This window comes from Idiotropiscis lumnitzeri, chromosome 9, assembly GCF_059441095.1.
Source record: "Idiotropiscis lumnitzeri isolate Australia: NSW breed Sydney's pygmy pipehorse chromosome 9, RoL_Ilum_1.0, whole genome shotgun sequence".
In the NCBI taxonomy this organism is placed as follows: Eukaryota; Metazoa; Chordata; class Actinopteri; order Syngnathiformes; family Syngnathidae; genus Idiotropiscis; species Idiotropiscis lumnitzeri.
The window spans coordinates 7,896,622-7,910,730 of record NC_142399.1 but is presented as its reverse complement, the minus strand read 5'-3'; the positions used below and the strand labels follow the sequence as shown (position 1 = coordinate 7,910,730).

At 44.0% G+C, this 14,109-nt stretch overlaps 2 protein-coding genes across 6 annotated transcripts; one reads left to right on the top strand and one right to left on the bottom strand.

Moving 5' to 3' along the window:
- Window positions 1-362: 362 nt before the first annotated feature.
- On the bottom strand, window positions 363-7,966 carry LOC148330088 (uncharacterized). Of its 4 annotated transcripts, none has more exons than XM_088304589.1 (3): window positions 7,755-7,966; window positions 4,844-4,935; window positions 363-3,599 (listed from the first exon to the last, which is right to left on the bottom strand). In XM_088304589.1, the coding sequence occupies exon 3, from the start codon at window positions 3,475-3,477 to the stop codon at window positions 1,789-1,791; it is 1,689 nt and encodes a 562-aa protein (XP_088160715.1). In that variant the 5' UTR covers window positions 3,478-3,599; window positions 4,844-4,935; window positions 7,755-7,966; the 3' UTR covers window positions 363-1,788. The 4 variants fall into 4 exon arrangements, with proteins under 4 accessions (XP_088160715.1, XP_088160713.1, XP_088160716.1 ...); XM_088304587.1 differs by having other exon boundaries at window positions 4,848-4,935; XM_088304590.1 differs by lacking the exon at window positions 7,755-7,966 and adding an exon at window positions 6,543-6,999.
- Window positions 7,911-13,935, top strand: ftr14l (finTRIM family, member 14-like). 2 transcript variants are annotated; one of them, XM_088304592.1, is made up of 8 exons: window positions 7,911-8,053; window positions 9,427-9,829; window positions 10,667-10,762; window positions 10,990-11,223; window positions 11,752-11,911; window positions 11,994-12,107; window positions 12,593-12,729; window positions 12,972-13,935. In XM_088304592.1, exons 2-8 carry the CDS (start codon window positions 9,431-9,433, stop codon window positions 13,353-13,355), a joined length of 1,524 nt encoding a protein of 507 aa, XP_088160718.1. In that variant the 5' UTR covers window positions 7,911-8,053; window positions 9,427-9,430; the 3' UTR covers window positions 13,356-13,935. The 2 variants fall into 2 exon arrangements, with proteins under 2 accessions (XP_088160718.1, XP_088160717.1); XM_088304591.1 differs by lacking the exon at window positions 7,911-8,053 and adding an exon at window positions 8,078-8,865.
- Window positions 13,936-14,109: the final 174 nt, after the last annotated feature.

The following is a 14,109-nucleotide window of genomic DNA, read 5'->3' as shown; positions in this document are numbered from 1 at the left end:
CACCGCCAATGATAACCGCCCATCACTTCTGTCAACTTTATACCTACTGTAAGTCACTTTCGACAAAGCTTTCCTACGTTCAATAAATCCAAACAGTTCTAATATTTGATGACTTGCATTTTTCTACAGGAGAATCTGTCCCTACTGCAAACCTTGAACCGGTTGCCAAACAACAAGTTACAGGTAGACCAACTAATCGCTCAAAGACCAGAACGTAAACTGCCCTTAACATGCATGTTTCTTGGAATGTGGGAGGTTGCCAACACAAGCTAAAGTAAAGATTTGAACTCTGGTCATCATATCCGTTAGACAGCCATGCAAGTCCAATGTGCTATCAAATCAGTTTCTACGGGACACCAGAAGAGAGTCAACGACCTTTATTTATCCATATATGTGCCACTCAGAAAAAAAGGGAAAGGTTGTTACACGGTTTGCCCTTAACAGAGAAGCCCGCATGGATTTTTACATTTTTTTCCTCTCAAAAATTAGGCCATTTACAAGTACAGAAGAGGGGAGAAAATAAAGACAATATACAGTGTAAACACGATTGTATACATGAAAGCAAAAAAACAAAACAAACGTAATTGACATCAAATTAAAAGGGTATGAACAAAAACTAAAGAAAAAAAATCAATTAACAGCTCAGCATTCATTTCTACACAGCATGCAATAAGGCACCTATCTAACACAGAAAAAAACTATGCTACAGATTGAAGCAAAAAAAATGGGGGGGAAACTTAAAAAATATTGCTTGTCGTGTCCTCCCATAAAAACATCTCTCTTTGCTCCCTTTCATATAACCCAAGCCATATCTAAAAAAATACGTTTGTAATTTTTTTTTTTTTTACACATACGAGTCAAGCGTAATGCAAAGTCTTGAAAAAAGTCATCCTTTCTCAGATTTTTGTTTAGTATGCACAAGCCTTTAAATCAGATTGTGATAGTCAACATGAGTAACTAGTCTCTATAGTCTATAAACAGGTTATTTAGTTAATTATTCTCAGAAGGGGAACAGGAAGAAGGGAGGAAATGAGACTGGTGCATTATGCTAACCAGGTGTTTATTCTCTGTCCGGAATTGTCTTGTGGCTGCATATCATAATCAGGTTGTCAGCCAGTATTGCTCTCTGTACAAGACCGTGTCATGGTAGACATACAAGAAAATAACCTCATAAATATACACGGTGTCAAATTCAAATGCTGCTGCTTGAAAACACCCGCAATACATTTAACTGAAAGTGGGCTAAAAAAAAAAAATATGTTGAGACAAAGTGGGTCTTACTATCAAAAATGTAATCCAAAATGTAATCTTTTTGGAACAGCACACTAGTCACCTATACATATATAAAAGAAATCAATAAGTATTTACAGTGGATTTGCTTTCACTTAGGTCACAAGGGTGAAAAATGACCAATTGGAGTTGCGGTGATGCTAGCCTTGAACAAAGTCGAAAAAGCTCCTGTGCTCACAGCCGGGTAGCTTCATCCAAAAGAGGGGTTACATTTTTTTTTTCGGTTTCTTTTAAAAGTGTTCAAAATTGAGTTCCTGCGCAAGCGAGAACAAAGAATCCAAGCGACTCTTCCCCGCGGCTTCCGCTCTGAATGCCAATCAGTCCTTCCAGTCATGTCGTCTTTGTCCATTTCCCTCAACCGGTCCTCTTCACTGCAGCTGACCTGACCACGTACACATCCATAGGAGTCAGCCCAACTGGTCTTGTGGCGGGGGGTGCTAGTTACACGAGAAGCGAGGGATTGGTTGAGCACTTGCGTCAGAGCGGGACCCTCCCTCACTACTCTAAATGGATTCGGTGGTGTCTGGAGAGGGAGGACGAATGGTTGAAGCCTTTCCCGCACTGGGTGCAGCGGTAGGGCTTCTCCACGGAGAGGTGGTGTTGCTTCGGAAAGGTGTTGTTGGGGAAGCCCTTAGGCGAGGAAATGGCGCCGTACTGCTCGGGCGTGGGGAGCGGTAAGGGCAGCGGCGGCGACTGCGGCGCCGCCTGCTGCTTGTTCTCCAGGTGGACCCTCTGGTGCCGCGCCAGCGACGACGAGTGGTTGAAGATCTTGCCGCAGTGGCCGCAGGTGTAGCCCTTGCCCTCGGAGTGGACTCTCTGGTGCCGCGACAGGGAAGAGGAATGGTTGAAGCCCTTGTCGCAGTGGTGGCACATGTAAGGCTTCTCTCCTTGCAGGTGCACCCTCTGCTTGGGAGGGGTGCCGTAGGTCATGGGCTTACCGGGCTGTGGCTGCGAGAACACGGGTCCCTGCAGGTGGGTCTTGTGGTGGCGCGAGAGCGAAGAGGAGTGGTTGAAGCCCTTGTTGCAGTGCCTGCAGGTGTAGGGCTTGCCGCCAGCGTGGACCTGCTGGTGCTTCTTCAGGTGGCGCTTGCGGACGAAGCTCTTCCGGCACATGTTGCATTTGTATGGCTTCTCGCCCGAGTGGATCCGCTGGTGCTCCCGCAGGGTCGCGGCGGCGGCGAAACACTTGCCGCACTGCGCGCAGCGGTGGGGCTTGTCGGTGAGCACCACGCCGGCGTGTGCCGCGTGGGCAGCATGGGCCGCATGCGTCTTCTGGTGCTGCTTCAGGTTGGAGGTGGTTGCAAAGCCTTTGCCGCACTGGCCACACGTGTACGGCTTCTCGCGGGCGTGGACCTCCTGGTGCTTCTTGAGGTGCCTCCTGCGGACAAAGCTCTTTCTGCATTGGGTGCACTTGTAAGGCTTGTCCTCCGAATGCATCTTCATGTGTTCTCGCAGGGTGATGGCAGCTGCGAAACTCTTGCCGCACTCGGTGCACCGGTGGGGCTTGTCGGGCAGGTGGATCATCTGGTGAGACTTGAGGCTGAATGCGTCGATGACGTCCTTGCCCATGATCTCCACACCCGGAGGCACATAGGGCTTCTCTTTCATGTGGATCTTCATGTGCTGCTTGAGACTGGCCTCCACGGCAAAGCTCTCACCGCAGTGGACGCAGATGTATGGGTTGAGGTCCTTGTGGATCTCAAAGTGCTGGTGGAGGTCAGAGATGCTGCCGAAGATCTCGCCACACTCGTTGCACTGCAGGCCGTGTGCCTCGTGGATGATGACGCCGTTTTCGGACTCCACCGTCAGCTCGCCGCCGTGATCCGACTCCACTTTCACCTCATGCTCGCCCTCAGTTTTGAGAAGCACTTCCCCGAGCAGCGTCTCACCCGTCGACGTCTTGATCTCGGCGCCGGCGAAGCAGTGCATATCGTCGTGCTCCACCTTGATGTAGTCGTGGTCCGTCTCCACGATGGCGTCCACGCACGCCACGGCGCCGAGGTCCGTCCCCAGCCCTTGGATCTTTAGCTCCGTGCCGTGGATCTCCAACTCCAGACCACGCTTTTCCTCAGTCATGATTTCTGTCTCGGCTCCGTAGTGCAGGTCGACATGGCTGTGGGCTATGACACACTCCGACCCAAGCGTGTCAAGGCCGGGTGTGTCACATTCAGTCTCTGACTCCGCCATGAGCACACACTCCAACCCCACGACCTCCGTTTTTGAGCCGGACGGTAACTCAAACTAAGAATCGGGGTATTGATCGTGGTTTAGATGAGCACAGCGCTGGTGCCGTTTGTCAATTAGCAGACCTGGAAGAGAGGCCAACACAAAAACACGTTAACCGCAGCGTCAAGTCCAACCTCTCCGTCATTTTTATTATGCAACATCAGGTGTCCATCTCTCGCTATCAACACCTGTAGACTTCCCTCACAGCAGCTCAGTATGGGGCTGGTTTTTCCTCACGCTCCCTTGTTTTCCTTTCATATGCCCAAACAGTTCTGCAAAAGGCAACCTGGCAGCCTAAGTCAGCTGGGAAAGACTAGTCAAACCTTGACCCAAATAAGGACAAGGGCTATACAAAATCGATGGAATGGGATTCTTCTAAATGTTGTGCTCAGCAGAATAGTGCTGCAGGTATTGGCGGTCTGTTATTCTTGGGAAAAAAATAAAAAGAAATTTGGCAGCAAACTTGGTGAAACTGAATCGCCTCTGCTTGTTGAAACCAAGCAGTGCTGTCACATTTGTAAGACAAGATTACCCATCGCATGCTACATGAAACACAACACCACCAGATAAAGTAGAGCAAGTCAACCAAGTCTTGTTGACTTCCCCAGGCCCCCAAAAGATACTATCTACTAAAAGACTGTTTTTTCCCCCATTGGCCTCTGCTACACCTCAGAAATCAGCTGAGCCATTATTAATGTCTCAATGAACATTCCAGTTTCTTTTTGCAGTATATCTCAGTGGCATGTTACTTTGAGTCATATGACTAATTCTGCTCTGAAGTTAGCATTTGACAGCAAGTCAAAATGTGTCAAGTCATTTACAGTAAACATTTGTAGGAATCCATAAATAAGACAATCACATGAAAATCAGAAAGTGCAGCACCCAAGTGAGTGTGCCTTCTTGTGCCACATGGCCTTGTGTTCTTACATTTGTGCACAAACTGCATGGTTGCACGCCATTCATAAGCGTGAAATGTTTTCCATTGCCACGGTAGTAAACGAGGACCCCTACACAACTAGTCACACTAAATTGGGCCTTTGACAACGCAGAAATCAGATGGGCCATTACCAGTACAACCAGTTAAAAAATTGCATTGGCTTAGTAATTGCTATTTTCCCCCTTTCCCTTCATTTTAACACTGTTCTGTGATAAAAAAGATTAAAAGAATCCTACCCCTTAAAATAAGAAAAAAATACAAGTCCATTGCGCTATATTTCTCATCTTAAAACCGGTTTGAGCATGTGCAAAAGGTTACACACAAAGGGAGTTTGTGGGGTGGGCGTGGGTTTTACTTATAAAATTTTCATTTTACTCCAAATGGACATACTTGCCTGAATGCGTCTTAATTGATGGCTTGTTTGAGAATAAAGAGTGAGGGTCAGATCCACGGCTGTGATGATCACAGGAGCGCTCAGATATCTGTAACAGATTCTAACTTTAATATTCATTCTTACATATTCGTGTCATCTTTGTATGTAAGAGGAGCGGGAGGGGGGAGACAAGAGTTTATTATATGCAGAAGTTCTTGGGTGGGGTAAAGGGGAAGGATCAAGAGCTGACCAGAAGTCATGTCACAAAGACAAATTTGAAAGAATTGCATCACTGTCACTAGGCTCCCATCAATTGATAAATCATTAAAAGGCAAAGAGGCGTTGTAACTTGGCCTCTTGCTTTAGTACACAGCTTCACAAAGTAAACGCCCCATTGAAATGCTTCTCAACAACCTCAATGAACAATTAGGGACACACCTCACCCTTAAATTAGATTATCAAAAGTAAAAGCAAGCACAAACTGTGGGAAAGAAAATATTAAATTGGTTTATAGGAAATGCGCTGTGTGACTTGGCTTACTGCTTTTAATACACAAGGCTTCTTCAAACGCTTCTTGCTCAACAATCTTAATGGAGTGTAAAAAGACGCACCTTACCTTTTATTAAATTAACCTATGCAAACAGTTAAAAAAATGGAACTGTAAACTCTGTCAAATAAAATTACCCTACATTGATAGTGTCGCATCCTCCGTGATAAAGACCAGTAAGCTGTTGTAAGCCTGTATGGAAGTATATCGATGAAGATGTATTGCTTTAATATATATATTCCGAGGTCATACCTTGATAAGTAATTGGTGGTACACCTCACCTTATTTTACACAAGGACGGGGGAAATGCAAGCACGATGACACTGGAAACAGATAGTTATCCTTATGTTGCAAATACTGGGGCCGTGTCAATTATAAATACACACATGCTTTTGCATTAACACATGGTAAACATGTTTTGATGTAGATCAATGCCCTATTGCTTTTAATTTACATCATCCCCCTATTAAAATGCTTCTCTATCAACCAATTTGACGAGAAATTAACGGCACGATTTATTTTACCTGAACTTACAAACATGCAATAACAAAGTGTGAGTAAACTGGGGAGAAAATTACAACAGTAACAAATGTAAAAGGGCTATGTTGAAAACGAACATCTCACTGCGCCGGCGTTTGCCTCGGCATGATAAATAACGATGTACTTTGACAGTTAGATATTGCAACTTCGTGTCTTTTAATTAATAGTAGGCGAACACACTTCCGATTAGCAAACTCTGCAAAGCCAATATACAGGCTAAGTATCAATTAGCAGGCTAGGTTAGCAGTCCTAACGAGCTAAACAGCGTCAAAGTAGCCAAAATCGTCATCGGGATCTCGAGTGTTGTTTAATCCGTTAAGAGACAGGCCAGCCGGCCTGAACCGCTTTCAACCCGCGCGGCTCTTTGTTCACCGCACGACGCGACATCCACTTTACGCCCAGGCGTCGTCAAAGCAGCGTTTTATTATTAAAACGTAGAAGTGGTGTCTCGCTAGCCTATCCCTTAACACGGCTACAAATAGCTCCCGTAGCCGCTAGTTAGCTGGCTACGGTCGAGGGGAAAATGGTAAACGCCACGGCAACTTTGTGTTAGCGGCTAAGCGGTCGCCATTTAGCGCGCTAACTAGCCTCGTAGCAAAAACACACCGACGAAGGCAACGGATACTTACATTGTCCAAAAAAAGTTTGTTTTAAAAATTAGGAAGAAAAAAATAATTGCAGTGCGATTCAAGGGCGCGGTTGTTCACGCGGAAATAGTCCTCTTGCTTGCGTATTAACAGGCCATCTTGTTGTGCCACACCAGCAGCTAGCGAGCCCAAGGACTACAATGCTCGCGTAAGATGGCTGCCGCGAGCTAACGTAAGTCAACTTAGCTTCCGCCCTCCCCAAACCGCATTGGATCAGCAGGAAAGCCCCGAGCCATGTCCAAATAAGTCAACTGCGCCGCGTCTTTGACAAAAAACGAACATGTTCTTAAAAAAAATCTTCTTGGTCATGAAAAAATTAATGACGCGACTCTGTCTTGAAAGCTAATGGCAAAGTTAGCAAGCTAATAAGAGTTGGGCTAGTAGCCGAACAGGGACAAAGATGACCAACATCCAGACCGATGAAAGCGGAGGGGAAAGCCCGGGAAGGTTGTCGTTTAAACTTTGAAACAAACCAATACATGTCGCGCTTGCTCCACAAAACACACGTCGTTATTTAATTGCAGTTTCGAAACTTTATTGAACAAACACCATAGTTTGGTACGGGGTGCGTGTATCGCATGTACCACCAAACCGAGTCTTGCTGGACTGCGGCACCCCTTTCAATGGCGGCCTTGCTGGCTAACCAGCTCCAGCGAACGTTAGCGTGTCGGCTACGTAGCTGCGGTGCCAAGCTAACCCATCGGCTAAGCCACCTCTGCTCTTCCCTGGTTCCCCTGTTACCTCTCAGGTGAGGACTTTTAACGGCGAAACACCTTATCTATTAAATCAACCGTTCGACCACATTAACATAAGCCTATGAATAGACGCCATTTCAATACGGACGTGGTCGTTAATGCAGCGTACTGCAAAAAACGACTACAAAAAAAATCACCAATCAAGAGAAAGGGGGGTAACATCGCGTTTGAAGCCTTTAATAATCATAACAATAATACAACAATGTGTATAGAGGGTTGAGGCCTTGTATTTTTTTCCCATGACAGACTTCGCAGGCTGCTTTATAACAACTACAACACGAGAGTACAAATATGGGCGAGCATCCGTGCAAGGATCAGCGTCATTTCCCAACTAAGCGCTCCCCTTTCCTCTCAAGACGAGTCCAGTCCTTAATAATAAAGCATTCGGGAGGAAAATATCAACGGTTTACGTGTTTCACACACATATGCACCCACCCACCTTTCTGCCTTCTTCTTCTGGCGTGGAAATAAGAGACACACGAAGGGATCGCTCGCGTTTTATAAGACAAGGTAAAGTAAGTCCGACTTGTGAGTCTCGTTTGGATGTGTTGTGTTTGTCTGGTCTTGGTGTCCGACTGTCCGGGGTACACTCGTGTGCTGTGCCGAGCTGGCGCCACAGTGCTCATCTGGCGCCAACGTTGGACCGCCGACGCGCTTTAGCGAAAAAGCAAGTGTTGTCGTTTCCACACGCCACCCAGGCCGCTATCGCCTCCTGCAGCCGAGGAGCCGCGCATCAAGGTACCAACACGTTCACATCATAGGGGGGAGGCCCGCAAAATCTTTCAAGTAAAAGCAGCCTTTATAGCATTACACAAGCAGGGGGATCAATGTTTTAAGATTAACACTTCTCCTGCAATTGATGTCAGTAAATGTTAATAAAACATTTTTTTTCAAACGTAAGATTGTAACTATTAAAGTATTCTTCCAGTAACTACAGATGCATGATTTCACAAAGCAGATTTTGTCCTTCTGGTTATGCAACTCAACTGGATTTTATTTATTGAGCAGTTTAAAAAAAAACAACCATGGACAGTTAAAACAATACATTAATAACATAAAAACAATAAACTCAATAAAATACTAAAACATTGCCACCTTGCATCCTGAAAGCCAAAGAATAAAATGTAAAGTTGAGTTTTGAAGTTGGACAGAAGGTGGGGCTGGTCAAATGGCGGAGGGACTATGTAAATACATAAACTTGGAATAAAAAACAACCTACAACTGAACACAATTTAAAAACCAAACAGTCCCAAATTTAAAACAATAAAAGCAAATAAGATACCAAAACAATTTGGAATGGTCTCATGCTGTCTTGAAAGCCATCCACCCATCCATCCATTTTCTAATTATACTGCTCCTCGTCGTTAGGGTCGCAGTTGTGTTTGAACCACATTTGAATTTACAAAAAAAGTACTAAACATGTTTTTTTTCTTTATTCTGTGCATCCTGAGGGCCACAAACATACTACCATGACATCATAAAGGTCAATAGTCGAAGGAAACGATGAATTGGATGGAAGTGATTCTCAAAGTGTGGGGCTCCCTCTAGTGGTATGTTGAACAATCACTGAATTCAACTTTGATAATGTTACATTGGATTCAACTTTTTAAATCAGCACAGTACATTTAAGGAGCAACACATTTGCACTTCATATTTTAGAACTTTATTCTCTGAAAAATTGTCCCCATTTCAGAGCTTAAAAGAGTTCACGTGTTATTTTTACACATTTAAGTTGTCATGTGTTTTGTAGTTCACGAGTGCTTAGTAAAAGGGTTTCATTAGTATGAAAGTTTCTAATGTGGGAAATGTAACAATAATGTTATTATTGTTTTGTGAGTATGTGTACATTTAAAGTCAAGGAGCATGTGTTGTTTGTCTTAGTTTCAGGTAGCTCCACCCGCCCATTCATTCGACTGGGAATACTGGTTTTACAGTGTGAACAGACCACATAGCTCACATTCTGTCACACGTAACATCAGCCACACAGTTTCACAGCAGCGGCTTCCGAAAGGAGTTTACGCTCTCTTGTTACTCGCTGATGTGTTGATTATTTTTTTATTTCTGTGAAGCTCAAAACCAGTCATTTAACTGTGGATTTATTGACTCCAAAGAAAAATGTCCCATCCCAGCACTCTGGATTTAGACCGTTACGGCACGGCGGAGAGAGACCGTCGCTCCACAAGCCGAAACCAGAACAGGACGCAGGCCAAACGCGGTGAGGTCCTTTGCGACTTCTGCACCACCAGGAAGCAAAAAGCTGAAAAGTCCTGCTTGGTGTGCCTGGCGTCTTACTGCGAGATTCACCTCCAATCTCACTACGACTACCCGGCGCTGATGAAGCACAAGCTGGTCAAAGCCACTGGCCAGATGAGGGAGAAGATCTGCGCTCAGCACGACAAACTACTGGAGGCCTTTTGTCGTACTGACCAGACGTCCGTGTGCGTCCTGTGTATGATGGATGAGCACAAGCACCACGATATCGTCCCGGCTGGAACTGAGAGGACTGAGAAACAGGTGAGTTGTGCACCGTCAAGAATTGATATTCTGAATTTTTGTGTGAAATTCACTAGAACTTCACAGGTGAATTTTATTTAACGGACATGTTCGATTGCTCAACGTTTCAGTGCTGTTTGCTTCTCTCTAACACGCAGCTAAATGGCAAAATTCACCACTGCAAAAAGCAGATTTGAAGCTTCATTTACCCATCACTAGTGGTCACTGAGCTTATATGTATTTGTACTGCCATCAACAAGTTGCAACAGAGAGACTGGAAGAGTAACAGAAAGGCATAGAAGTAGACTTCCTTGGAAACTTCAAACTTTTTGCCTTTTGGCTCCTTTTTAAGATGTGCAAGTACAAAAAAAAAAAAAAAAGGGTTCAAAACACTGCAGCTGCTTTCATCCTGGTGGTCCTGAAGTTGACATCTCAGAGTGGATCGAGGTGTTGCTGATCCCAAACTATAGAATGTTCTCCTGGTGAAGATTAGACAAGCCTCTTCACAGTTCAGTTTTAAAGCCCGCCTAAAAAACAAACAAAAAAAAAACAAAACAAAAAAATTTTCCCTCTTGGTGTTCAACACAGCAGCTTACTAGAGCCCTTATTTTTGTCTCTTATTTGTTTTTATAGTTTTAACTTTGTGAATGTTTCATTGTGTATACATTATTTAAAGTGTATGTTTGATTTTTTTTTTATAACATTTGTTTCCGCCGTGGCTAATTTTTTAAGTGTTCTGTAAACTAATTTGAGTTGAAAGCTGTTGCTTGGTTCATCCTGAAATGCATCCCTTAAGCCCCAAACTGAACGTTTTTGTGAGAAGAAAATTGTAATGTTGTTTTATCATTTCGTCCATAGAAACAACTTGGCACCACGCTGCACAAATCCCAACAGAGGATTGACGAGCGGGTCAAAAAGTGGCAGGATCTCCGGCAAGCTGTGGAAGCTGTGAAAGTAATGGCCCTCAATTACCTTGTTAAGCAAATAGCGGCTGTTTATTTACACAACTGCAAAAAGTGGAGGCTTCTAATTGTGCAAATACATTTATGTCAAGTGGAGTTTTTTAATAAGGAAAATAGCAAACCAGTTCTGATCGGGCAAAGGATGGATGGGAAAGGGATGCGTTTTAGTTGTCTTACAGAAAATCCAACCGTAACAAACTTTTCTTTCTACATCATCAGCACTCATCTGAGTCGGTCCTGGAGGAGAACGAGCGGATCTTCACGGAGCTGCTGCTCTCCATCGAGAGGAAGTACAACGAAGTCAAGGAGATGGTCCGCTTGCACGAGCGAACCACGGTGAACCGCGGGGAAATTCTCCTCGACCGCTTGGAGGAAGAGATCACCTTGCTGAGGAAGAGGCACACCGACCTGGAGAAGCTGTCGCACACCGACGACCACATACACTTTCTGCAGGTGAGCGTGACCGTAAAAGAGAAGGGCCAAAAAAAAAAAAAAGAGGAAAAGGCCTCGCAAAAGCTACATCAGTTCTGGGAAAATATACTAAATAAACATCGGACCTTTCATTTTCAATCCGCAGATACCGACAACCCTGCTTGAAAATATGACTTAAGTGGAAGTGCATTTTTAATAGCGAAATTTAAAAATAAAGTTCATTTTTATTCAAAATAACTGAACAACAACCTTTTTGACTTCTCAAAATTATTTTAAATAAAAAAAAAAGTGTCTTTTCAGGATTTAATTTTACTATAGTGTTAAGAATCCGGTGGCCTTCATATGGAAAGCGCTTTGTTACAGCCCCAACTGTTGTGAATTGCGCTATATAAATGAAGTTGTATTTTATTATTCATTAGTTCGTTTTACATTCAAATATGTGCATTGCTGAGAAGAGTGTGCTGTTTATTTAACTCTTGTCAATTCTTTCTAAATGCTAAGGCGTCATATGGTCGTTGTTCAAAAATGTTTTTTTTTTTTTTTAACCAGAGTTGGCAGTCTCTGTCTGGCCCTTCGGGTTACGAAGACCTGAACAACGTCAGCATTGCTCCCAATTACTCCTTTGAAGCCACCAAGAGAGCCATCGCCGCCCTAAAATTACAAGTGGAGGAAATCAGCAAGAAGGAGACGACTAAAATTGCTGCAGCAGGTTGGCAGATATGTCTCGCCTTGCCACCCCATCAATTGTCTTCTCTCCTTAAACTGTCATTTTGCCCTTGTTTTGTCACTAGTGAAAGAAGTCTACATCACAGAAGAAAGCGAGAAAAAAGCAAAGAGGGAGTCTTTGTTTCTGACAGAGTCAAAGATGATGGAAGAACCAAAGACTAGAGAAGATTTCCTGAGATGTAAGTTGTTCTAAACAAAAGTACAAGTCTGTGTGAAGTTACCTGCACATCAGAAGAGTTTGACAAGAATTGGAAAAGACCCTTGGAAAACTATCATTCCACACCTGCTCACGTTTAAAAACAAGTTGAAGTCAGATCCGAGCAAGTTTCCAGAGAACAGACGGGCATCTGTTCTGTTGGAAAAAAGCTAATCATAGATGATAATAACAGCATGTGGTGGGGGAACTGAAACGAGCGTTACAATAACACAGGTGACAGAACCGGTTTGATGAAATGGGAGTAAGCAAACCTACAGATCAGGCTAACTTCTGTTCCTGCAACATCTTTAGAGTGTCATCAAACAAGCTGTATGAGAGTTTTAGAGAGTTAATATAATATTATGTCAACATTTTTCATTCGTATTCTACAATACTTGTCCTCATTAGGATCAGTTTGGGTTTTCAGTTGCGATCACTGACTAAAAGGGCTTCTGTTATTTTGTTCAGATTCTTGTCAGCCGATTCTGGATGTCAACACTGTGCACCGCAACCTTCACCTCTCCGAGGGCAACCGGACTGCCACAATGAAGAGTGAGCCTAAGAACTACCCTGATCACCCGGAACGATTTGACCACTGGCAGCAGGTTAGTATTTATGATTGCGGTTTTATTTTTTCAGTTTTTTACACTATGCACTTCTTAAACGATCCCCTTCCATGAATAGCAACAATCTGCAAATAATTGACGCAACCCCTTTCACAAAATTGTGGCAACGCACCTCATCAAGCTCCTCAACTCACTTTAACAAAGTCCCTTGGTACCATGATGCCACAAGATGGCGCCAAAGCGCTACCTGACACTCGTGCGTTTCGTTGCCTTCGTTCAAGGTGCTTTGCAAAGAAGGCCTGGCGGGGAGTCGCTACTACTGGGAGGTGGGCTGGAAGGGATCGGAGATCGACATGGCCATCACCTATAGGGGCATTTTCCGAAAAGGAAACAACAACGTGTGCAGTCTGGGCTGGAACGACAAATCCTGGAGCCTCTACTGCTCACAGTCCAAGTTCTCCTATGTGCACAATAACAGGAGCATAGACTTACCCGTCCCCAGGTCATCTCGCATCGGCATCTATTTGGATCACACGACGGGCGTGCTGGCGTTTTACAGCGTGTCTGATGTCATGCAGCTTCTGTACCAGGTCCGCACGACTTTTACTGAAGCTGTGTACCCCGCATTCAGTGTGTGGGGCTATGGTAGCACCATTAGACTGTAGGAGAGTGGAATTGACTGGAGTGGCATGTAAAGTGAGACACACACACACACACACACACAGTAATTTTGACATCATAAATGATTTGAGTGTGCGAGACCCTACACATGAAGAAAAAAAATCAACAGGTGTGTGCTTATTGTTCTTAGTCTGTAGTGTATTTGACATAAGATTAACACAGCAAACCACACTCATAACCAAATCTACATTAACAATTGTGAGTCTCCACCCTAAACCAGAAGTCTGGCAATTCAAGGCTAACCCGGAAGAGGCAGCACACCACACACCACAGGATAATCACTCATATACTCATGAGAGACTAAAAAAAATTTCTGGTCTTGGCTGACTTTGACTGAATGGGAGAGAAAATGCTCAAATTTGTCCTAATTGTTGTGTGTACCCATTTTAATTTGATTAGTGATTTTTTTTTGGCTGATTAAGACTACACTTAAGTGTTTTATATGAGCTACATGAACAGGTTTATGTAATTGATTGTCCAAAAAATGCATGTATGGATTTTTATGTTTCACATTGCTCACACAGAGCAGGTTTTGCTATCTGAATTTATTAAATGAATGTAACTTTAATAAATATCATTAAAACTCACAAGTCTTTAAATATGGAGCTGGGATACATGCAGATTTTCCAAACCCCCACAAGTTACGGGGAGAACATGCAAGTACACTCAGGATGGCCTGAGCAGCAACGTAAGCATTCTTGAGGTCCTCCCAGTTGACTCAACAGCGCCCCCACGTGC